The sequence below is a fragment of the Canis lupus genome, chromosome 13 (genome assembly GCF_048164855.1).
Source record: "Canis lupus baileyi chromosome 13, mCanLup2.hap1, whole genome shotgun sequence".
Classification (NCBI taxonomy): Eukaryota; Metazoa; Chordata; class Mammalia; order Carnivora; family Canidae; genus Canis; species Canis lupus.
Genome location: NC_132850.1, coordinates 7425177 through 7448616, shown reverse-complemented (window position 1 = coordinate 7448616; position 23440 = coordinate 7425177). Strand labels below are relative to the sequence as shown.

Below are 23440 nucleotides of genomic sequence, written 5' to 3'. Positions count from 1 at the left end.
AGTATTGCAGCGATTCGTCCGAAGCCAGGAACGCCGAAGAGGAGGAGGCCCGTCCTCTCCACTTAATCCTCCGGCCACCTGGCGGCCTCCACGGAGAGGGAGGCCCACGCGGCCCCGCAGCACGCCTGATGGGCGCGCTGTGCTGCCACCGGCCTGCCGGCTGGGCCAAAGCTGGGCTTCCAGGCCCGGGCTCTGCTCTCCGTGGCTGTGGGCTGGCGCGCTCGCCCGGCCGGCACCCCCACTCCCGCCGTGCGCATCCCCCCTCCCGGTCACAGACGCAGGATTTCATTCATAATTTGTATCAAGTGTTGAAACTTGCTCCCGGGCCCCTGAGCCCGCCGTCCTGCCCCACTGCCCGAGAGCCAGCCAGAATGTTCGGCGGGAGCGTGAACCACCCCCAGCTCCAGTCACCACCTCGCTTCGGTTGCATCATGCCTGTTGGCATTCACTCGGAGCTCCCCTGACACGCTGGTGACAGGACCCTGGCGAGAGACGCATGCTCCCTGAGAGGAGCGCCAAGCCAGAGCCCGGAGGCCCTGGGCCCCAGCCCAGCTCCAGGCCCGCACGGCTGTTTTATACGACAAGTTTTATTGAGGTTGTGTCCATACAGTCAGTCAACACTGCTGTCTTTCTTTTCAAAAAGAAGTACCCCCCCCCTTTTTTTCTTTTGATTCCCAAGTGCATTTTTCCGAATCTTCTGTGACACAGGGCATGTGACAGGTTACACAGAGCACAAAGCTTCCTATACCAAGTTAGACATGAAATTACTAAGGAAAACATTCAAACCTTAATCTTAACAACGTAACGCCCTAGGGCCAGGCCCGGGCCATGCCGAGCTGCTGCAGTTCTCATAATTCAAACTTGGCGTCGCTCATCAAAGCTCGTCAAGTGGACACATGGGACTGACATCCCCCGACGCTCCGGGGACCCCGGCCACCCCTCCCGCGAGGCTGTGGAACGGCCTTCGGCAGAAACCAAGTCCTGCGCCGGCCCCAGCCCGGGCTCCCCGGGAGCGAAGTTCCCCACCGCGGCCCCTCCCCGGCCTCCCGGATGGCAGGGCCTTGGCCCGGGGGAGGCGGAGCGAGGGCCCCACCAGGCTGGCTCGACGCCCCTTGGTTCCCCTGGGTCCCGGGATCAGGATTCGCCAGGAGCCCTGGCCGGAGCCTGTGCGGGTGTCCCCGTGCACGGGCGGCCCACGTCGGGGACACGGGTCGGGAGGCACGGCCGGGGCGCAGCTCTGAACCAGAAGCCACCGCCACCCCGTCTCCCCCGCAGGCAGCCGAGCAGACGGGGCCCCATGGGTGACCCGGGTCCCACGGGCGCGGTGGGCCAGGCCCGGCCTGGGGAGGCCTAAGAGACTGGCAGAAACCTCAGGACTCGGCTCCTTGCAGGGGGGGCCCCTGGAGCCCGTCCTCAGGCCTCAGCCTCGGGGGCCCCCACCCCGCGTAGAGCAGGGGGAAGGAGAAGCAGCCCGCAGGCTGCCCCTCGGGGAACCCGCGTCCCAGGCTCGTGTGCACCTTGTTCTGAGGGCCGAGGGCCGGGGCAGAGGCTCCGGGCTCGGGGAGCTGGGGTCAGCGGGGGCCGGGGGCCGTCCCCCCCGCAGGTGATGGGACAAGGGGCGGGCTCTGTTGTTCGCCTGCGGTCGCAGCAGGAGCAGAAGAGGGGTGCGCCCCTCCCACGGCCCCCGCCCGCACCTGCCGTGATGCCAGCGCATCACTCAGGGCTGCAGTCCTGGCAGTGTCCCCACGGGCCGCCTCGATGCTCCCACCCATTGCTCCCCCCCCCCCATGCAAAACCCCTTTTGGCGGAGCCAGGGGCACAGAAGAGCCCCGGCAGAGGGCGCGCATGGAGGGCGAGGCGTGGGCCGTGTCTCCCCGGGGGTTCCGTCCCCCTCGGCCCGGAGCCGAGAAGCAGCAGTTCCCCACCCACCACCCGAGGGCTGGGGGCTCTGGCCACTGGGCTGAGCGTCCTGGGGCCCTGCCCGCGCGGCACAGACGCGGGGGGACAGGAGCGCAGGCCAGCCCCTCCCGGAAACCACCGGGCCGCGTGGAGGGAGAGACCAGGTCAGCCTCCTCGGGCCATGGCCACGGCCACCCCTGCCTCCGCGTCCGCTCAGCCTTTGGTGTCTTCCCTTAAATGGAGGTTCCTGTAACTGAGGTCTCTACCGCTAAGGAGGCGGCGGCCGAGGCGGCAGGGCGCCCGCGCTGTTATGTGGGGCAGAGCAAGAAGCCCGAAAAGGAGGAGTGGATGTACTCGGTGGAGTAGAGGCCGTTGGCCTGGTCCGAGGGCATCTGCACCCACACCTGGTCGTTGGGCCGCAGCTGCAGCACCGCCCCGCCCGACGCCTGGTCCAGGTAGCCCTTCTTGTACTCGTCGTAGGTGTAGGTGGCCGGCACGTTGTTCTTGTACAGGGCCACCCACACGTTGGTGCCCTTGACGTGCACGTGGTAGGCAAAGTAGTAGACGCCGCCCACGGGGCAGGTGAAGATGCCGGTGGCCGGGTTGTAGCCGCTGTGGCCGTTGTACAGAGTCCGGTCGAACTTGACGGGCATCCCGGAGGCGGGGAAGGGCGACGTGAGCACGGCGGTGAAGGCGGGCGTGGCGTGGGCCGACAGCTCCCCCAGGCCGAACTGCGGCTTGCCCCCCTTGCCCAGCACGGCGCCCTCCACGCCGCCGTTGGGCAGGTGCAGGCCGGCCACCCCAGTCTCATCCAAGGCCCCGGGGGCACCTGGAGGCCCTGGGGGCCCGGGAGGCCCAGGAGGGCCAGTGAGGCCTGGGGAGCCGGGGACCCCCGGGGGCCCCACGGGCCCAGCCACTCCCGGTTCCCCCACTCGCCCCTCTCCAGGGGCCCCGGGTAAGCCAGGTTCTCCCTTCAGGCCCGGCAGTCCCTGGGGCCCGATAGGACCGGCTGGGCCCTGGAGCCCGGGGATTCCTGAGGGGCCCCTCAGGCCGGGCTGTCCGGGGAGCCCCAAGTCTCCCTTCTGCCCCAGGACTCCTGCCACCCCCGGTCCCCCAGGGCGGCCTGTGAAACCCGGCTCACCTTTGGGCCCAGTTGGTCCTGGGGGTCCGTGGGCCCCAGGGAGTCCCCTCTCTCCTGGGGGCCCGGGTTTCCCAGCCAGGCCAGTAGGTCCCTGGTCACCCCGAATACCAGCCACTCCTGGGGGTCCTCCAGGCCCTACTTCCCCCTTGGGCCCTGGGGGTCCACGTCTGCCAGGGAGTCCTGCAGACCCTGGAAGTCCCGGGGGTCCCCCAAGGCCCTGTGGGCCCTGCTCTCCTGGCTCCCCATCCTCCCCTGGCTCCCCCCTGTCCCCCAAGAGTCCTGGGACCCCAGCTGGGCCCCTGTCCCCCTTGGGGCCTGGCAGTCCTGGTACCCCATAGCCCGTGGGGCCTATCAGGCCGGGGAGGCCCCGGGCTCCTGGTTCCCCTTTGGCCCCTGCTGGGCCCTGTGGCCCTGGCACCCCCGCTGCCCCAGGGACCCCCACACCATCCACTCCAGGGGGCCCTTTTGGGCCCAGAGCCCCTGGCTCCCCCCTGGGTCCTGGCACCCCGGGAGGCCCTGACTCCCCCTTATCTCCAGGGGCCCCAGGAAGCCCATCCAAACCTGGTTTGCCCAAGCCAGCTGGACCAGGAAGGCCAGGGGGTCCAGGGGCGCCTCCCTGCCCTGGGGCCCCCGGTAGCCCTGGCTGCCCCACTCCATTATCCCCCTTGAGGCCTCGATCACCTGGGGGCCCAGGCTCCCCCTGGGGCCCTGGCTCCCCCCCGAACCCTGGGGGCCCCGGCACCCCTTGGGGGCCTGGCTTCCCAGGGACAGCGATGCCTGAGGGCCCAGGGAGGCCAGGAGGTCCTGGGGGCCCCCGAAGGCCCTGGTCCCCCCGAATCCCCGGCTCCCCCCGAAGCCCTGGCTGTCCTGGGGGTCCAGCCTTGCCTGGGAGCCCTGGGGGACCAGCCTTGCCCATCCGGGAGAAGCCAGGGGGGCCAGCGGGGCCAGGCTGCCCATGCAGCCCCGGCTTTCCCGTGCCCGGTTTTCCTGGGAAGCCAGGAGGGCCAGGGGGGCCCCGAGGCCCCGGCTTCCCGGGCGGACCTGGCTCGCCTTTCAGGTCCATCGGCAGCAGCGGTAGAGGCATTTCTGGGGGGAGAGAGAGAGAAGGGGCAGTCAGGGGCCTGGCGGGTGCAGACTCCGGGGCCATCCACCCCCTCCGCGCACTCGCGGCAGGTGGGGTTAGGCGTTTGGGTCCAGAGGCCCTCCCGAGGGCTCCCAGCACCCAACCTGTCCAGGCGGGTGCCCCGGGGAGCTTGGGGTCACGCTCATCCCTGCACGACCTGGGGGTGGAGTGGCCGCCAGGTGGCGCCAGCAGCCCTCCTCGGAGCCAGTCGGACCCGCCCCGCCCCGCCCCCGCCGGAGAGCACCCGTCTGGGGCGCACCCCGCTCCAGGCCACTCAGGGGTCCCTGGAGCCCTGGAGCGGTGTCAGGAAGAAAAGGGAACGCGTGGGGGGGGCGGGGAGATCGCTGGGGGGGCAGGAGGCAGGGAGGTGGGGGAGGATCGCGGGGGGCGGGGAAGGGAGGTGGGGGAGATCGCGGGGGGCGGGGCCGGGGCCGGGAAGGGGGAGGCAGGAGGGGGCGGGGCTGCCGGGCGCCGCGGCGGGGTTAGGCTCACCCAGGTACTGGCCCTTGCCCTCGCGGAAGGGCGGCCCCGCGGGTCCCTTGTGCATGGGCTGCACGTACTTCACGGGCGCGTAGCCCGCGGCGCCGCCAGCCCCGCCTCCGGTGGCCGCGCGGGGCCCGCAGCCGAGCAGCAGCGGCAGCAGCGGCAGCAGCGCCAGGGGCCCCCGCATGGCTCCGCCGACCTGCTGCGGGAGGACCGCGGGCGTCAGGCGGCGGGCGCGGCTCCCGGGCTCCCGCTCGGCACCGAGGCCGCCGCCCCCCGCCCCCCGCCCCCCGCCCCGGGGCTCCGGCAGCCCCTGCCCCGCCCCCCTCCCCGCCGCTGAGCCTGGCGCCCTGGGCCGGTGCTGCCCCGGGGCCGCCGCCCTCCGTGCCCCCCCCCCCCGTGACGGCGGCGGCTCGTTCCCGCCCTCAGCCCCATTTCCCAGGGGACAGAGCTGACGCAAAAGGCAGCGGAGCGGGGCCCCTCGGCCGGGCTGCACATGACGTCAGGGGAGCTGCCTGCGGGGTCTCCGCCCGGGAACGGTGGACGCTGCGGTGCTTGGGTGGCGTCCGAGGCCTTTTAAAATCTAGTCTGTGGGGCACCGGGTGGCTCAGCGGTTGGGCGCCTGCCTTGGGCTCAGGGCGTGACCCCGGGGTCCCGGGATCGAGTCCCGCGTCCCGCTCCCCGCAGGGCGCCTGCTTCTCCCTCTGCCTGTGTCTCTGCCTCTGTGTGTGTGTGTGTCTCATGAATGAATAAATAAAATCTTTATAAAAAAAAATAAATAAACAAACAAACTTGTTGAATCAAGCACAGTAAAGGGGCCAGCCGTCCAGTATGGGAACTGTCTCAATACATTTCTTATTTTGACTTATTTTGATTTTATTTTTTAAAGATTTTATTTATTCATTCATGAGAGACACACACACACAGAGCGAGAGAGAGAGAGGCAGAGACACAGGCCGAGGGAGAAGCAGGCTCCATGCAGGGAGCCCGACAGGGGACTCGATCCCGGGTCTCCAGGATCAGGCCCTGGGCTGAAGGCGGTGCTAAACTGCTAAGCCACCGGGGCTGCCCTATTTTAACTTTTAAAAAAGACTTTATTTATTTGAGAGAGAGTGAGAGCAAGAGGTATCACAGAGGGAGAGAGAGAAGCAGGCTCCCCACTGAGCAGGGAGCCCAATGTGGGGGCTCCATCCCAAGACCCCGGGCTCACGATCTGAGCCAAAGGCAGACACGTCACCGACTGAGGCACCCAGGGGGCCTCCAAGATGTTATTTGTAAAAAGCCGGACTAACAGGGACGCCCAGGTGGCTCAGGGGTTGGGTGCCTGCCTTCGGCTTAGGTCATGACCCCAGGGTCCTGGGATCGAGTCCCGCATGGGCCCCCCGAATGGAGCCTGCTTCTCCCTCTCTCTGTGTCTCTCATGAGTAAATAAATACAATCTTTAAAAAAAAAAAAAAAAAAAAAAAAGGCGGACTAACAGGCTGCTCCCCAGGGCGGCTGTGCTGTGGATATGGTGCCTTCACCCCTCGACGCTGCAAGGAGAGACTACGTGGCACTTTGAGCATTTTGAACATCCGAGGACTGTCCCCTCTCCCCAGCCCCCTGCCGCGGGCTCCCTTCACCCCCAGGGGCCTCTGCACATCGTGCCAACTGAACGAGGGGTCGGGGGGTGCACACCTGATGGTGCAGGCGGGGAGCGAGGCCCCCTTACGCTGCGCTGGGTCCGGGTCGGGAGGTGCCGCCCCGCGCTCCCCCAAGCCCAGGTCACACGGCAGGAGGAGTGAACGCGGGGCGAGGAGGCCGCGAAAGTGTCCACCAGCAACCCGTGTGGTGACCTCGGGCAGGCAGGTCCCTGGAGCTCCCCTGAGCCCCTCCACGCGGGAACGTCCGCCTTGGGGCTCCCCAGCCCGGGGCGCTGCAGCTCTGCCTCCAGAGCCCTCTCGATGCACCCCGAGGCTCACGTGCTTATAGGCCCATTTTACAGATGGCAAAACGGAGGCGCAGGCTGTGGGAATCCTGCCAGGACGGGCCTCCACAGCCGGGGGTGCCCTCAGGCTGAGGGAGGTGCGGCCCTAACCTTCGCCCCAGCCTCGCAGCGCCCACAAACCAGGCGTCTCGCTCCCGAGCCCCAGCCCCTACCCAGCCCTCGGTCCCGGGTCCCCTCGGGGAGGGGCAGGGCCGTCCTGCACCGGCCCCCTGCGCACCCAGCCGCCCAGCCATCCAGCCAGAAGCTCGGCCCGGTGGGTGCGCAGGGCGGCTGCAGGCAACTCGGGCTTGGCTGGAAGGGGCCCTGAGGCAGAGGACATGGGGGAGCCCAAGCAGGCAGGACCCCCCGGCCAGACCCCGAGTCCAGGGGGACCCCAGGCAGAGCCCCCCCCAGCTCCCCACCTGCCAACGTCCTCGCCAGCCGCGAAGCCTCCCTGTCTCACCCCGGGGCTCCCTAACCTGGCCGCGTCCCAGCGACTCCTGCCATGGAGGGCGACAGGCCGGCCGCAGGACCCCAGAGGGATCAGGCTCCCGGTCCCCCCCAACCATCAGGCCCAGGGCTTTGCTCAGTGATTTCATTCCCACGAGGCCCCTGGGAAGCAGGAGCCCCCCCACTCCTGTCCCCCCATGAGGTGCCCGAGGGCGCCAGCGGGCAGCCAGGGTCTGAGCATGGGCGTCAGGACTCCGGGGCGGGGCAGAGGGGACAGGGCAGCAGGACAGACACGGACGGACAGACAGGCGGGTGTGAGGAGAGAGCAGGCCGGCGCCTGGAGGGCCGGGCAGACGCGAGCCCGCAGCCTTGAGGCCAGGTGGCCGAGCCTGCCCGTGGGTGGCCCAGGGCGACAGCGCCCCCCGTGGGACACACTGGCCCCAGCCCAGCCGCCTCCCTCACGGACACCGCGGCCCCCCCCCCCCCCCCGGCCCCGGCTCCCCGTCTTGGGGCCCCGCGCACCGGCCGGCGGACTCTCGCCATCCTTGGGCATCCGGAGCCCACGGGGTGCCCGCCCCGTTGGGCCGCGGCCCTCTGGCTGTGTCACTGTGTCCCCACTGCGTGCTCAGCGCAGGGCCGCTCGCGCAGGTCGACTGAACTCAAGTCACTGTCAAGTCTAAAGGCCAGAAGTCACTCAGTCCTTCCCTTTGAGTGGACACGTGTGACCTCCCCCGGGAGCTCCTCCCCGGGCCAGGGGCGCGGACTAGACGGGAAGGGGGGACACTCACGCGGCCTCGGTCAGAGGCCCTGGGCTGAGGACAGCCGAGCAGGCCGGGCGGGGGCGTCAGGGCTCGGGCAGGGCGCTGGGGCTCTGCTCTGGGACCTCGGGCGACCCACCAGCCTCTCGGGTGACCCCGGGTGCGGCTGGCAGGCGCGAGGCGGGTGAGGTGGGCGCGCAAGGAGGCGCTGATCGGGGCATCGCGAGGCCGAGGTGTTTGCACAGCTGCAAGTCCTCAGCGGGGATTTCCCCCTTTTCAGCAAATCCCCGTAAAACAGCGTTTTGCCCAAGTCAGCATTTTGCGGCCGCCTGGGCCTCCTCCCGGGGCGGCGGGCGCGGGCTCCGGGGCCTCCAACCAGGCGGGGGCGCGGCCGGCGGAGGTGGCCCCATACAGAGCCCGCCACGGGCGCCCGCTGACGGTGACCCCGCCCGGCCTCGGGGTCCTGCCCGGGGCGACCAGCAGACACCCCAGCCCTGCGATCCCATGGGGGAGGCTCCCGGGGAGCACGCGCGCTGCGGCCTGGCCCCATCAGGACCAGCCCCTGGCCCCCCTGCCCCAGCCCCTACTGCCCCCCTGCCCCCAGCCCCTCCTGTCGTTCTGCCCTTCTACCCCCAGGCCCCCTGCCCCTCCTGCCCCCCAGCCCCTCCTGCCCTTCTGTCGTCCTACCCCCAGCCCCTCCTGCCCCCTTGCCCCAGCCCCTCCTGCGCCCCTGCCCCAACCCCTCCTGCGCCCCTGCCCCAGCCCCTCCTGCCCCCCTGCCCCAGGCCTTCCTTCTTCCTGCCCCAGCCCCTACTGCCCCCCTGCCCCCAGCCCCTCTTGTCGCTCTGCCCTCCTACCCCCAGCCCCTCCTGCCCCAGCCCCTCCTGCCCTCCTGCCCCCCAGCCCCTCCCTCCTGCCCCCCTGCCCCAGCCCCTCCTGCCCCCTTGCCCCAGCCCCTCCTGCACCCCTGCCCCAACCCCTCCTGCGCCCCTGCCCCAGCCCCTCCTGCCCCCCTGCCCCAGGCCTTCCTCCTTCCTGCCCCAGCCCCTACTGCCCCCCTGCCCCCAGCCCCTCTTGTCGTTCTGCCCTCCTACCCCCAGCCCCTCCTGCCCCAGCACCTCCTGCCCCCCTGCCCCAGCCCCTCCTGCGCCCCTGCCCCAGCCCCTACTGCCCCCCTGCCCCCAGCCCCTCCTGTCGTTCTGCCCTCCTACCCCCAGCCCCTCCTGCCCCAGCCCCTCCTCCCCCCTGCCCCAGCCCCTCCTGTCCCCAGCCCCTCCTGCCCCCAACCCCTCCTGCCCTTCTGTCCTCCTACCCCCAGCCCCTCCTGCCCCAGCCCCTCCTGCCCCCTGCCCCAGCCCCTCCTGCCCTCCTGCCCCCCAGCCCCTCCTGCCCCCCCTGCCCCAGCCCCTCCTGCCCTCCTGCCCCCTGCCCCAGCCCCTCCTGCCCCCACCCAGGCCGAGGAGCGGGGCAGCAGAGCCCTGCAGCCAAACCACAGGTATGTTATGAGGCGCTTCCTGTTGTGGAGACATTTCTCCGGATCGGCTCCCTGCTGCCTCCCGCCTCCCCACTCAGCCTCCCCCTCCGCCCCCCAACCTCCGGCCCCCACCCCCTGTCCTGGCCCCTCCGCCAGTCTCTGCTACCCCACAGGCCTCTGCTACCCCACAGGCCCTCCGTCTGGGGCTCCAGCCCCGGGGAGCCCTCAGGGCCCCTGCTCTGGCGTAGCGCCCGGGGACTGTGCTACTCGCAAGTGACTTAACCTCCTGAACCCCAGTGTCCTCCCGAGTGCAAGGGTGAACAGAGGGGAGCTGAGTGGGCCCCCCAAGTGCGCTCTGTCCCCCAGCCCTGGTGGCCGCAACGATCTCCTCCGTCTAACCTCAGTTTCTCCTCCTGCAAAGCAGCACCTTCTCCACTTCCGACACTCAGGTGACTGGCTGCCAGCCAAAGGCCAGGACCTCAGGCAAGTCTCAAAGCCAATTTTCTGGCCTTCCAGAAAATTCTTCCCTGCCTGACTAGGGGTCCCCCAGCTGCTCAGGACTAGGAGGCAGCCCGGGCCCCAGAGAGGAGCAGAGGAGCGGCCATTCTCACCCACTGGGCGCAGTGCCCGCCCCGGCCCAGCCCGGCAGCTCCAGACTCGCCAGGCCTCCCCCTACAGCCCCCCTCCTTCCCAGATCCTGGGCATTGGGGCGCCCTCTCCTGTCCTCCTTAACCGAGGCTCAGACGGGAGGGGTGTCAGGGCCTCCCACTGTCTGTGGGTGCGCCCGTCTCCTGTTCACAAGGCCAACCGCAGCTCCCCAGCGCCCTCACCCCTCCCCAGCCACCTCAGCCAAGCTCTTGGACAAGCTCACCCCCTCCTGCCCCCAGCGAGGAATCCTGCCTGTGGCCCTGCTCCCCTCCCCGCTGGAAAGGCTCCTCCTCCCTCCTCCCCCTGCCCTCTCTGCAGACCCAGGCTTGCCCCAAGGAGCTGGGTCCGGCCACCTCTCCTCTGGATGTTCCCCTGCAGTTTGTGGCTGTCGCCAGCCCAGTCCCTGTCCCACCCCTGAGGGCTCCCACATCTGCCTCTACCTGCATCCTCACCTGAGCCTGAGCACTTTCACCGGCTGCCCCCCGATGCCTCCACCACAACTGCTGTCACTATCTTGTCCCCATTACTTGCTTCTTTCCAGCTCCCAAGGGCCCAGGCCAGATACTGGACATCATGTCTGACCCTTCCATCCCTGCAGGGCTGTGAGGCATCTCTGCAGCCTGCACAACGCCTTAGCACTGCCCTCCTTCCAGCACAGTCGGTACTCTCGTTGCCTCTCCCGGGTGCCCTTGTACAGTAACCAACCTGCACAACTGTGCAGGACAGCCCTGTTCCTTTACCTGTACACCCTCAATCCAATCCTGTAGACTCTCCTCGACTTTTCTCACTTTTATTCCTTCCCCTCCTTCCCCAAAGTCTCTACAGACCTTGTAGTTTCCCAATACACAGCCCAGGTGCCTCCCAGCCGTCATGTTACATTGTCAAATCCTCACCTGCATTATCATAGCAGCGTCTCTCCTGCCCTCACCCTCAGCTTCTCTTCTGTGTGTGGACCACGCTTGGGCACAGTTGTGTGCACGGCCCTCCCCTGCTCTGGATCCTCTCTGGCTCCCTAGTACTGACTCGGTGAATCCCATGCTATGCTGCAATTGGCGGGACCTCCCGGGAGAGGAGGCCGTGCTCGGACCCAGTTGGACGTGGACCAACAAATATGCCCCACGGAGAGTGGCGGTTGAGGGTGAGCCTGGCAAAACCCTGAGCTCACAAGTGGGGCACGCCTGATGACAGTCAGATGGAGGAGGGGGAGGGGGAGGAGGGGGAAGGGGAGGAGAGGAGGGGGAGGGGGGCCCACCTGCTACAGGAGCCATGCGGGTGTGTGCACACCTGTCCCCTTCCTCTGGTCTCTGTGTCCCTGAACCCGGATGCTCACCTGCCTGTGCCTCTCAGGCACCTCGTCCACTGTCACTGTCGCGTTTCTGCTCATCCCCGCAACCCCATTTGTCCCTCTCCTCTCCCATGTCCTTGAACCTGGATTCCTGTGTTCCGGGCTCTGTAAGTCTCTGGCTGTCAGTCACTTGATGGAACCTTCTGGAAGGCCAGCATTTGTGGCCCTAATGCCCACGCTAATGTCAGGCCTGGGTCTCACGTCCTCAGGTGGAGACTCGTGGAGCTCGCGGGCCTCAGGACCAACGGGACTCGCTGGGCCCCTCACAGCTCAGGGCCCAGGCCGGAGGATCGCTCCCAGACCAGAGCCGCCTGGGATCTGGGGCCTGAGGGGTGGCGGGGGGCAGCCAGGCTGGGGGCCACCTCATGGTCCGGGGCGCTGCTCCCTGCCCAGCTTGTCTTGCCGACCAGGCTCCGGTTCTGCCCAGACACCCAGCAGACACCTGTGCGGGTGAGGCTCACAGACCACAGGACCCCCATCTGGGACGCAGCACCCTAAGGAGGCGGGGGCCAGGCCGAAGCGCCAGGGCCCCGGGGAGTAACAGGGGACGTTCCAACTGAGAGCAGAGCACACCGCTGGGCAGGGAAGGCGGGGGCCCCCGGGGGCAGGCCCCCCACAGGCACAAAACTTCGGGTCTGGAGCTCGACAGGCAGAGACACAGACGGGGGTCGGGGGGGATAAGACCAGGGCTTCACCAGCCAGGGTGCTGGGGCCGCAGGGGGGCCGACGCCACCCCCTTGGGAAGAACAGCGCATGCAAGGGCGAGAGGCGCCGCCGCAGCCCGGAGCCGCAGCATCCTCCGACCCAGACACCCCAACCTTCTATTTCCCTCTACCCGCCTGTCTGCCTGTGCCTCACAGGCCTCTCTGCCCAGAGTCCCTGCCTTTCTCCTCGAAGCCAGCATGTTATTCCTTTAGGACAGCTCAGATGCCTCCTCCTCCGAGCAGCCTTCCCTGCCTTCCTCAGGTGGAACAGCTCCTCCTCCGGGGCACCTCTTCCCCACCCCCCACCTCATCCCTGCCCGGGGTACAGTAGGTGCTCACAGGGTCTGCAGCCTGTTGCCCCAGCCCAGGCCTCCGACAACCCCCTCCCACCTCCAGCCCCGCCCGCAGGATGGCTTCCCACAGGGCCCCCTGGTCTTTGGGGTCCTTCCAGCGCCCTGCTCAGCCCTGGGGCACAGGGGGGCCTTGGGCCTGGGGCACAGGGGGGGCTTGGGCCGAATCTCCCTCCCTCCCGCGGGGGATCGGGTCGGCCTATCGGGCTCTGAGAGGGGGAGGAGAAGTCCCCGGCTCTCCTGGGAGGGGCAGCTTGAGGCCGAACTGCTTCCAGGGAGGTGGGAACAGCCAGCTGGGGGCAGAAGAACCAGGAGGAGGCCCAGCAGTGGGCAGGACTCAGGGCAAAATGTGTCCTCAGGCAGGTGGCCAGGGGACCGGTCCTCCCTGCCAAGGGGCTCCGGCCTCAGCTGGTGACATTGCTCACTTCCCAGCAGAGGCCTTGAACTTCTGAGCAGGACTGAACATGGAAATGTCCCCCCCACCCGCCCCAGCCACCCTGAGCCCCAGGCCGCGGGCAGGGCCTTGACGGCAGCCAATCCCTTGCCTTCTGGTTCACATTTGCAGCCTTTTCCGGAGCGCCACCCGCCGCCCGCTGCCTCCGCGCGCCGGCCAAGATTCCAGAGCCTTCGCGGCTTCCCCGCGATCGGTGGCGGCGGCAGGAGGAGCCGGGCTGGGCTGGGAGGGGGCCCGGCGGGAGCGAGGCCAGGCCGCTGCACCCGGGCAGGCCAAGCAAACACGGGCCGCGCCAAGGAGCCGGGGCGAAATAGCTCACAAATGAGAAAAAGCTGCTTCCGAGTTGGGCTGGGGTTTTAAAGCCCAGGCCGCAGGGAGGTGAGGTCACCTGCAGCAGCAGGGAGGTGAGGTCACCTGCAGAGCAGGGAGGTGAGGTCACCTGCAGCAGCAGGGAGGTGAGGTCACCTGCAGAGCAGGGAGGTGAGGTCACCTGCAGCAGCAGGGAGGTGAGGTCACCTGCAGAGCAGCAGGGAGGTGAGGTCACCTGCTGCTGGGATACTAGGATGCTAGGACAGCCTGGCCTGGGAGGGGCTTCGGGGGCAGTGGGAGGGACCCAAGGGGGACAGGGTGGGGGTGGGGGGGATGTCAGGAAGGCCTGCCCCCAGATCCAGCTTACCTCTCAGGTCGGAGGGCCTCTGAAGGTCCTGGCAAAGCCAAAGCCTGGGGACGGGAAAGAGGGAGACAGTGAGGAAGCTGCCAGAAGCCGGGAAGCTGATGCCCCGACCCACAGCCACTCAGGCCCTGCCGCAGGAGCCCCTGCTGGAAACTGGCGCCTCAGCCCCTCACCTCATGGAGCCAGCCCCACCCCCGCACTGTCTCCCTGTATTCCAGGCACACTTGGCAGCTGCCCGCGGGTGCTGGGCTGCGGGGACGGAGTTCCTCCCGCCCCAGGGCCCAGGCTCAGGAAGCTCCTTCTTCGCGCCAGGATCCAGCCTGAGAAGGCCCTACTGGCTGTCGGGCCCTGGGCCAGGTGACCCCTGCCACAGGCTAGGGCTCCTATCTGAGGAAGCTCCTGTGCTGTGGGGAGCCCAGGCCGCGCAGAGAACCCGCTGGGCCTTCACCCCACTGGCTACGACGCCCCGCCCCGGGTTGTAGGCGCACAAAGCAGGGGACACTGCCTCCGCCTTGAATCCTCCCCAGAGGCTGCACACAGGATGGGGGACGGGATGTGGATCCTGAAGGGTGCGTAGGAGCCTGAATGGCTGACAAGTCAGACAAGGAGTCCCGCGCACCCGGGAAGGTCCAGAAGCGCCCTGGGGTTCAGAGGACACGCCGGGGCCACCGTGGGAGGAGCCTCGAAGGCCGCGCTGACGTTTCTTTGGAAGGCCACAGGTTGCTGAGTGCGGGGGCCACGCGGTGGGGCCTGGATGGCCGGGTCCCCGTTCCTGCCTCCGTCAGTCACGCCTGGTCCATGTCACACGACCGTGCACAAGGGAGCCGAGGTGTCGTCCAGGCCAGATGTGACTCCCGGGCGGGTGGGGAGGGGACACCCCGCCAGCCCACCTGGCAGGGCGGCCAGCGGCAGCGTCACTCTCTCCCCAGCTGCGAGCTCGCCTCTGCCTCCCCCATGGAAACTCTGACACTCGGCCCTGTGTCTTGCTGCACAAGCAGCCAGACGCCGAAGCCAGCAGCTCCCAGGCCTCCCCTCCACCTCCGCCAAGACCTGCCTCCGTCCGGCCACTGAACACGACCCCCCAGGGGCTAGGGGGCTCCCCCGAGGGTGCAGGCCGGCAGGTGCAGGCTGAGTGGGAGGGCCTCTGGGGTCCCCACCTCCAGCCCCACCAGGAGGCCCTGGGAGTGACAGGTGTCTGACCTGGCCATTTACTGGGGTGGTGGCCGGGGCCGAGGGGACAGCAGGCACATGTGAGCGCTGCAGGTGTGAAAGCCCTGAGCACCCCCAGAGGACGAGGAAAATTAAAACAAAGGAACAGAAGAACCAACGAATCCCAGCGACTGCTCCGTGTGCACCTACAAGGAGCCCGGTGCTGGGGTCCCGTCGTGGATTATCTCCTGTCATCCTCACGACGGCCCAGGGAAGTAGGAACTGTCTTCCCCTTTTACAGCTGGAGGAACCAAGGGACAGAGAGGTCACCCGGCTGGCTCAAGGGCACACGGCGCACAGGGGGTAGAGGCTGCCTTGGACCGCAGGCTGCTGGCCCCCGCCTGGGCCCCTCGGCCTCCGCATCACGAGGGACACTCAGAGTGAGGAGGGCTAGTGGGGCTCAACCCCCCGGGAGAGGCCTGTGGGTCAGACACAGAGACACGGGGCCCACCTGCCGCTGGCTCCCCAGCCCCCCCCCGGAGCCCCTAGTGACAACGCTAAGTCCCAAGTACGTTTCATGCACCTGACATGGCACTAGGCATGCTCCTGGCATCATGTCACCCAACTGTAGCCTAACCCTGGGAGCTGGGAATTGCTGTGCGTTCTTCTGAGGAGGAGCGGTGAGATCCAGGGGGGTGACATCCATCCTGCAAGGTTATGAGGCTGGGACGCACAGGGGCCCGATCTGAACTTTGGGGCCAGACCCAGGACAGCTGGTTTTCCTGGAGCCTCCTGCCCTGGAGCCCCGGGGCCCCGTGCCCGCGTCTCCTCTACCCCACTTGTGCGCCTGCCGCACCCACTGGCCCTGGGGACAGGCAGGGCTGGGGACACGACGGAGGCAACCCTCGAGGGCCTCGGGAACCTCCTGCAGGTGACCCAGGCTCCCTCCAAAATGGGACGCCAGGCTGGGTGGGCGGGTGTGCCAGGGCAGTGCCCGAGCCCACTTCAGGGGGCCTGTTCCTAACCTCCACCCGCCGCCACCGGCATTCCCTAATCTCCCTGAGCTCCTCCCCTGGCGACATCTCCTGTTTGCACGGAGCCCGCCCGCTGCCAACTGAATCCCAAGCCAGGCTGGGGGGACAGTATGCACCCCAGCCCCCTGCCAGCCTCTCCGCAAAGGGCCCCTGCAGAGGCTGGCCAGGGTCCCATGCCCGCCGCCCCATCCCAACTTTCCGAACAGTGGGTCTCCCCCGGAGATGCACTCATGTGGGGAGTCCCCCATTTTTGGAGCAGGCCCAGGCTGAGTGTCGATTGAAAAATCCTACAGGGTCAAGAGCCCAGCGGCCTGGGTTCGTCTCCCCACCCCAGACCCTTTGCTAGCATCGTCCGTGCCTGCGCCTCAGCAGCTTCATCCATGAAATGGGATCAAATCCTGTTCCTGGAGCAGGTGTGAGCATGAAGCGAGCTCATTTCATAGAGGGACCTTCCTGCCGTATTTGCCTCCTGGGAACGTCCAATAAACGTTCACTATTATTTCACTATTCTTATTATAGTTATCATCACCTGGCCGCCTCCACGAAGCCCCCCGGGGTTAGTATCAGAAACTCTGTCTCACAGATGAAGACCCAGGGGTCACCCAGGCAGCCGGTGGGGGCCGGCCCCCGCCTTGGGGCTAAGCTGAGGGAGCCCTGGGGGGGCGGCGGGGTCCCTGGCCCCTCCCGTCCTGCCCGCAGGAGCTCCCCCTCCCCGCCAGCCCCTGCTGCTGCTGCAGGGGGGGACTCTGCATTCCTGGCTAAGCAGCCGGATTTGCTGTGCTCCCGGAACTATGAAAAGAATGTTTGCCACGAGCTGAGCCGCGGTCGCCTGTCAGAGGAGCGTGGCCTGAAGGGCCCATGCAGAGCGCAAGGCCGCCAGCAGCCGCCGGTGGGGACAGGGAGCCGGACATAGGGTGAGAGTGTGGACAGGGATGGGACAGGGACTGCCCTGGGATCCTCCGGGAGCGGAGAGATGACCCCTCCACTCCCCCACCGACGGCATCCCTGCCCATCTCATACATGGGGTTATAGGGCCCCAGAGGAGAAGCCCCCCAGGTCCCACAGCAGCCAGTGGCAAAATCGAGACCCGGAACTGGGGCTCCTTCCTTCCAGGGGCCGCCCTCCCTCGTAGGGCCCGCCAGGACCACAGCGGCTCTTAGATACTAGAAAACACCACCCACACGAGCCAGGCGTCCGCACAGACCTGGGAGTGAATCCCGGCGCGGCACTCGGCAGGGCGACACTTGGCCCGATTGCTGACCGAGCCACCACTTTCCCCTCTGTTAAATGGGCCACTGATTCCTGCCTTGCAGCATTGCGACAAAGACCAAATGAGACCTGTGAACAGAGGACCGGGTACACAGCAGGTGCTCAATAAACTTAATGCGACCCTCCTTCAAGGGGACAGAAGGAACTTATGTTAGAGAAGCTTGGGCGACAAAGTCTCCGATGGGCCTTGCTAGTGGGGCGGCCTCTGTGAGGAAGCAGGCCCGAGGCCGGGTCGGGGCCACTGGTTCAGTTCTGCCCTGGCTGCTGTGCGGCCTCAGGCAGGCTCCTCTAGGAGTCTCCACGAGCCCACCCGTGAGACGAGCCCGTGATACCGCATGGCTCACCCCACGAGGCACTAACCCCTTCCCCCTGCCCTCCAGGAGCCAGGAAGCTCCACCAGTTCAGGCTGCATGGGGACGGTCACCTCCCAATTCAAACCTTTCCAAGAATCTGAATGGAAGCAGGGCCAAGTCCTCCCACGTCCCGTCCCAGGATCCGCCCGGAGAGGGGTAACAACACTGAGCAGAAGTCTGGGTGAAAGTCCCAGGTGTGTGACTCGGGGCCACTTTTTACTCTCTGCAAGTAAAAAGACCCCGGAGACAAGCATTCGCATTCCTGTTTTACAGATGGGGAAACTGAGGCTACCAGAGATGGGAAGCCGAGCCTGCACTCAAGACCCACGGTCCACACCCCAGCACCCTGGAAACACCCACAGAACAGAGCGGGTCCGGAATTCCCTTCCTGGGAGTGTGACTCCCCTGGCTGATGTCTGGGCACTCGTGTGCGCACATCTGGGTTCACCACCCACTCAGGCTTCCGCACACACTCCAGGCCTCCCAGGCACTACGCCCCGCAGCTCATGGCCACACCCGACACCCAGCCCCTCGCCATCTCAGCATACCAGGCGCCCGGGGCCAAACCCACATCCAAACCCATATTCACCTGCCTCATCTGGGGACAGGCCACAGTCACCCGGTACACAGGTCCTAGCCCACCCTCTCCTCACCCCCACCGCCAGTCACTGAGGCCTCACCAGTCTCTCCCCTTCCTCCTTTCCATCTATTTCTTCCTCTCATCCCCATGGAAACCACCCACCCCAGCCCCCATGGCTTCCCCTCCAACGGCCCAGCTTGTAGGATCTCCTTTCGTCCAGGCCCCCAGAGCAGCCACAGAGACGCCCAGGTTGCATCCTTTCTCTGGTCAGCGCCCTTGGAAACCTGACCCCAACGCAGTGCTGTCACTCCCTCCCCCCCCCCCAACTCGTTGCCCCACTGTGTCAGCCACCAATTACTCACTGTCCCCTACAGGAGCCTCCCCACCTGCACACCTTGGCACCTGCCACTCCCCCTGCCCGGGGTGGCTTCCAATCGCCCTTTCCACCCCCTCCACCTGTCAAAGTCCACGTTCTCCTTGGAAGTCCCCTCTGTGGTGCTGCCTCCCTCATAGCCCCTCCTGTCCGCACTTCGGCTTGCAGGGGGCCTCCCCGCCGTGGACCTCAATGGGCACCCTGAGACACAGCTGCGCCCCATATGAGAGGCCCCTGTGCCTCTCTGGCTTCCACTCCAACTCTGTAAGTGCCTCGGGCCACAGATGGGACCCACTCACTGAGGCCCCACTGTCCCGCAAGGAGAGCCCCATGCCTGCCACTGGGGGTCTTCAGGGGCCAGGGGCCAGCAGGGCTGGGAGACTGGGGCTCTGCTAACCCTGGGCCTGGCTCGGAGCAGGGGCAGGGGAGGTCTCAGGGCACGGGGGGGGGGGGGGGGGGGGGGGGGTTATGCGAACAGCCCTGTTCGGGATCCTTCCCTCCCTCTCACTAGCAGACACATTTACTTCCATTGTTTCTTTCCCCTTCCATTGAGCCCAAGAGCGGAAACACTCATTTTCACTCCAATGGACAGAGTGAAACCGGAGAAAGAGACCCTGTGTCTGAGTGTGAGTGTGAGAGTGTGTGTGTGTGTGTGTGTGTGTGTGTGTGTTGTCCTGTCTGAGTATGTCTGGCTGGGCTGTGGGGGGCCTGCCGTGTGTCTGTAGGAGTTTGGGTGTGCGTGTGTGCACACGCCTGCCCAGTCACTTTAGCAGCCGTGGCCGTGTGTGTTCAGTAGAGCGGGTTCCCATGTGTGGCTGCGTGTCACCGTCACTGGGAGGGAGGGTAGCTGCGTGTGACCGTGTGTGTCTGGGGTGCGCCCTCCTCGTTTTGGGGGGATTGTCCGGGGATCTGTCGGTGTGCACGGCCCAGCAGGAGGCCGGCGGAGCGCCCAGGCCCTGCCCAAGGCTGCCAGTCACCCCGCGGGGTTCGTGCCCGCCAGGCCCCAGCCCCGTCCCGGGTCTAGAGTGGCCCCAGACGACACTGCATCGGCTCACTCGCTGGCCCCCCAGAGAGGACCCCCAGGCTGCCTGAGCCGCTGCCACCGTGCCGCCTGCCGTTGCAAAGGCCCAGGGTGGCTCCCCGGAGGCCACTGTCCCCAGGGGCGCCCCCAGGACGCCGGGGCCCCGCCACCAGCCCAGGGCACAGCTCTAGGCCGGAGGCACAGGAGGCCCACGGTGTTGCCAGGGCCCGCGGGCCGACGGGAACCTTGTCACACACCCGGGGGGCTCACCCCAGCACACACGGACAGACGCACAGCCTCGCAACACCCTGGCAGACGCTCACTGCCCCCCACGCCCCGACAGGCTCACACTCAGGTGCGCACACACACGCACGGGCAGACTCAACGGGGCTCGCCTTCCCCGGGCGGCCACTCCCGAGTCCCTCTGGCTCCTCTGGCTGCCGAGCGTCACTGGCCCTGGGGCTCCCGGGGCTACTGTGTCCCCAGCCCCGGAACAGACACCCGGGGCGCTCGGGCCCCAGTCCTCTCAGCCCTATAGGTCCCAGCGGGGCTGCGGCGGCCTGGGCCTCCAGGACACCTAGACGGGGAGGGCCTGGGGCAGGAGCAGCAAACCAGGGGGCTGGACTGGGGCCAGCAAGCCCGACGGCAGAGAGACGGGGAGCTCGAGGGCGGGCTGGGGCCGGGGGGCCGGGGGGCCTGGGGCTGGGGGACCCTAAGCCCAGTCCGTTCTGTCCTGTGCCGCCTGCGGGGCAGCCGCGTGGCTCTCGGGTCACAGGTGGGGAGGGAGGCTCCCCAGGTGGGGGTGTGCCTGGAGGAGCCGCAGCATCTGGGGCGCTGCAGCGCGCTCCGGGAGGGGAAGGGAGGAGAGGCCTGTACCCGGGATCCTGCGGGGAGCCCGGAGGGAGCGGGATGGGGATGGCCGTACGCATCCCAGCGCCCACCCCGGCCCGAGCCCCCCGCCCCCCGCGCCAGCCTCCGTTACCTGCAGGGGCGCCGCCGGCCTCCGCTGCGGGCCTCGCGGGCCTCCCTCCCGGGCCTCCGGGGCTCCCGCGCGCGGGCTCCGGGCTGGGCGCCGTCGGGGTCGGGCAGGGCTCGGCGTCCTGTGCCGGCGGCCCGCGGGCTGCAGGGGTGCGCGGGGGAGGGCGGGGCGCGGCGGGCGGGCGGGGGCGGGGCCTCCTCCCTCCTCCCTCCTCCCTCGTCCCTCGTCCCTCGTCCCTCCTCCCTCCTCTTTCCGCAGCCTCCGCCAGGCCTGCGCCCGCCCGCCTGGCCTCGACGGCGCCCCCGCTCCGCTCGCCTCCCTGCGCCCGCCCGCGGCCTGCCCTCGGGGGTCTAGGGAGATGCGGGCGGGTCCCCGGCTGGAGCTGCCCGCACTTCCCCCCAGTGGACCGGGAAGCCACAGAGGCTGGGGCGGAGCGCAGTGACCCGGTCAGACTGTGCATTAGGAAGAGCCCCCCCCCCATGTCTGTGCCGCAGACAGAGGCCAGGACCCCCCTGGAGGACGCTGCTAGAATCATCGGGGCTAGTCCACACAGTGGGGTTTGGAGGGAAGGGTCAGGGGTGGGAGGAGGTAAGGAGGTGGAACAGGTAGGACGTGGGTGTAGGGGTAAGGGGCAAGGACAGGGGTGAAGGGAGAAGGGGCAAGGACAGCGCCCAGGTTTGAGGTTAGGCATGGGCGGGTGGGCCGCAAGGAGGGTGGTCAGACAGTGCGTGGAACATGCCTGTGGGGTTTCCATGTATCCATAAGGGAAGTGAGAGGCTGGGGCTGGAGATTCGGGGCCTGTGGTGACAGACGATGACCAAATGACCGATGACGGATGACTGACGCCACCTAGGCTATGCCTAGGGAAGGTGTGCAAGGAGACGAGGAAGCCCACGCCAGGACCAGGATGCGGGAGACCCCCACATTCAAAGGGTATGCAGAGGAAGAGGTTCAGCAAAACAGACCAGGAAGGGGACGGGGCAAACCGGGAGAGCAGTGACTCAGAAGGCAAAGGCATGGAGTGTTCCAGAAGGCCAGGGAGTGCCCCTCCCCCCAGGGTCAGGAAAGATGCGGGAAAGCATCTTTGGGACCAGTGATTAGGGACTGATGGGGGGGGGGACAGGGGAGGAGCCAGGCTGCAGAGGCTAAAGGAACAGCCTCAGGAGAGGTAGAGGCAGCAAGTCAAGTGGAGGAGGTCAGATGAACTGGGGCCAGGAGCAGGGGGCTTGGGGTGCATGTGTGTGCGTGTGCGTGTTCTAAGTGGGAAATGGCTAAGCCGTCAACAGGTCTAGGAAAGGAGCAGGGAGGGCCAGCGGCAGCCTGTCTGGGGTCTGGGCCCACCTCCACCGTCCCCTCCCCTTCCTCCTGCCTGCCCTCCAAGGACCTCCCGCTTTGCTGTCCCCCGGCCAAGGTACACAGCAGCCCCACTGCTCCTCCGTGGGGCCTCTCACCCTTGCCCACCTCCAGGTCCTGGGCCCACTCCTGTCCTTCTCCTCCGACTGGGGGGGGGGTGGTTTGCAAGAGGTCTCTGGCTCTGGCCTCCCGGGGGGAGGCACCCTGGAAGGGACCACAGGGGCCCAGGCCGGGACAGTGCCCTAGGAAGGGGAGGGGGCTGGTTGGGTGGGGACCTGAGAGGACACTGGCTGGGGTGGAGAACCGCGCCCTCCCCCAGAGCTGGTTCGAGAACCAGGCCCTTGATAGGGATCCGATGGGGGGGTGGGCAGTGGGTGGGGAGCTAAGGAGCAGGGGCCGGACGTTGACAGCATGGACTCTGGAATTAGACTGCCTGGGTTCAAGTCCAAGTGCTCCAGTCCCCAGCTGCACGCCCTTAAGCAAGTCACCTAACCTCTCTGGGTTCCGTTTCCTCATCTGCAAAGCTCGGGGGTGGGGGTAGCTGTGAGGATGAAACCCCCCAATGCTCGAGAGCACTGAGCTCTGAGTGTGAGCCGCTCTTAGAGCGATGAGGGGTGCTCAGTGAAGGAGGGGGAGCTGAGGCGCGCAGGCGATGGGGCGGCTGTGCTGAGGAAGGGGTCCTGTGAGCATCGCACCCTCGCCCGGCCCCACCGGTCCCACTCCTGGTTCTCCTGACTCACTCCCCGAACTTCCCTGAGGCCTTGGGGCCTGATGCTCTGTGGCACACGGGGTCCCCACCCCCTCTCTTCTTCTTCTGCCAAATGCCCTGCAGGGGGAAGGAGCGCAGCTCCCTCATTCACCGCCCCCTGCGAGCCTGAGTGGGGCCCAGTCCTGCTGTCCCGTAGCCCTGGGGTTCACTGGACTCTCCTGATGGGGCTCAGCTGCCCACCCCCGCACAGAGGCTGGCACAGCCTCGTCATGACCTTGCCACAGCTGCCTGCTTGTCCACCAGCGCTTTGCATAGCAAACTTCCAGGCAGGAAATGAGTGTCCTAGAGCCAGATGTCCGCAGACTCTCCCATCAGGGCTCACCTCTGGGCCAGGCCGTCCCAGTCGCCAGGGGCTTCCACCTTCGCTTTGTCCCTGGTGGTGTCTGGGTAGCAGAGGGTCGGCTCTGCCAGGGGTCACCTGCTGTGTGGCCTTGAACAAATTACTGCCCCTCTCTGGGCCTCAGCTCCCTCAGCCGCAAGAGTTAGGCTGGCAGAGAGGATTCAAGGACTCTCCTACGATACCCAGCTGGCTCCGGCAGGAGAGCGTGTGACTCTTGATCTCGCGGTTGTGCGTTCGAGCCCCAAATTTGGCACAGACATCACTTAAAAAAATTTTTTTTTAAAAAGATTTTATTTGGGCAGCCCGGGTGGCTCAGTGGTTTAGCGCTGCCTTTGGCCCAGGACGTGATCCTGGAGACCCGGAATCGAGTCCCACGTCGGGCTCCCTGCACAGAGCCTGCTTCTCCCTCTGCCTGTGTCTCTGCCTCTCTCTGTCTGTGTCTCTCATGAATGAATAAATAAAATCTTTAAAAAAATTTATTTAAAAATAAATATTTTATTTATTCATTTCACACACACACACACAGAGGATAAGCAGGGGGAGCAGCAGAAGGAGAGGGAGAAGCAGACTCCCCGCTGAGCAGGGAGCCCGACACAGGACCCTGGGATCATGACCTGAGCCGAAGGCAGACACTTAATTGACTGAGCCACCCAGGCCCCCTTACTTAATTTTTTTTTAATTTTATTATTTAAAAATTAAAAAAAAATTTTTTAAAGGACTGGTCTAGACCTGAGCAGGCCTATCAAATGAGG

General features: G+C 66.9%; 1 protein-coding gene across 4 annotated transcripts; it reads right to left on the bottom strand.

The window, feature by feature from the left end:
• Positions 1-569: 569 nt before the first annotated feature.
• Positions 570-22686, bottom strand: COL8A2 (collagen type VIII alpha 2 chain). 4 transcript variants are annotated; one of them, XM_072771951.1, is made up of 4 exons: positions 22671-22686; positions 13472-13515; positions 4656-4848; positions 570-4126 (listed from the first exon to the last, which is right to left on the bottom strand). In XM_072771951.1, the coding sequence occupies exons 3-4, from the start codon at positions 4831-4833 to the stop codon at positions 2208-2210; spliced, it is 2097 nt and encodes a 698-aa protein (XP_072628052.1). In that variant the 5' UTR covers positions 4834-4848; positions 13472-13515; positions 22671-22686; the 3' UTR covers positions 570-2207. The 4 variants fall into 4 exon arrangements, with proteins under 4 accessions (XP_072628052.1, XP_072628051.1, XP_072628054.1 ...); XM_072771950.1 differs by lacking the exon at positions 22671-22686 and adding an exon at positions 20230-20336; XM_072771953.1 differs by lacking the exons at positions 4656-4848; positions 22671-22686 and adding an exon at positions 20230-20336.
• Between the last annotated feature and the right edge of the window lie 754 nt (positions 22687-23440).

Bases quoted from the DNA above. Each gene is read 5' to 3' on its own strand.
- COL8A2 (XM_072771951.1), bottom strand. From the start codon at position 4,833: ATGCGGGGGCCCCTGGCGCTGCTGCCGCTGCTGCCGCTGCTGCTCGGC. The intron at 4,127-4,655 runs GTGAGCCTAACC...CTCTCCCCCCAG, and splicing joins GGGCAAGGGCCAGTACCTGG to AAATGCCTCTACCGCTGCTG.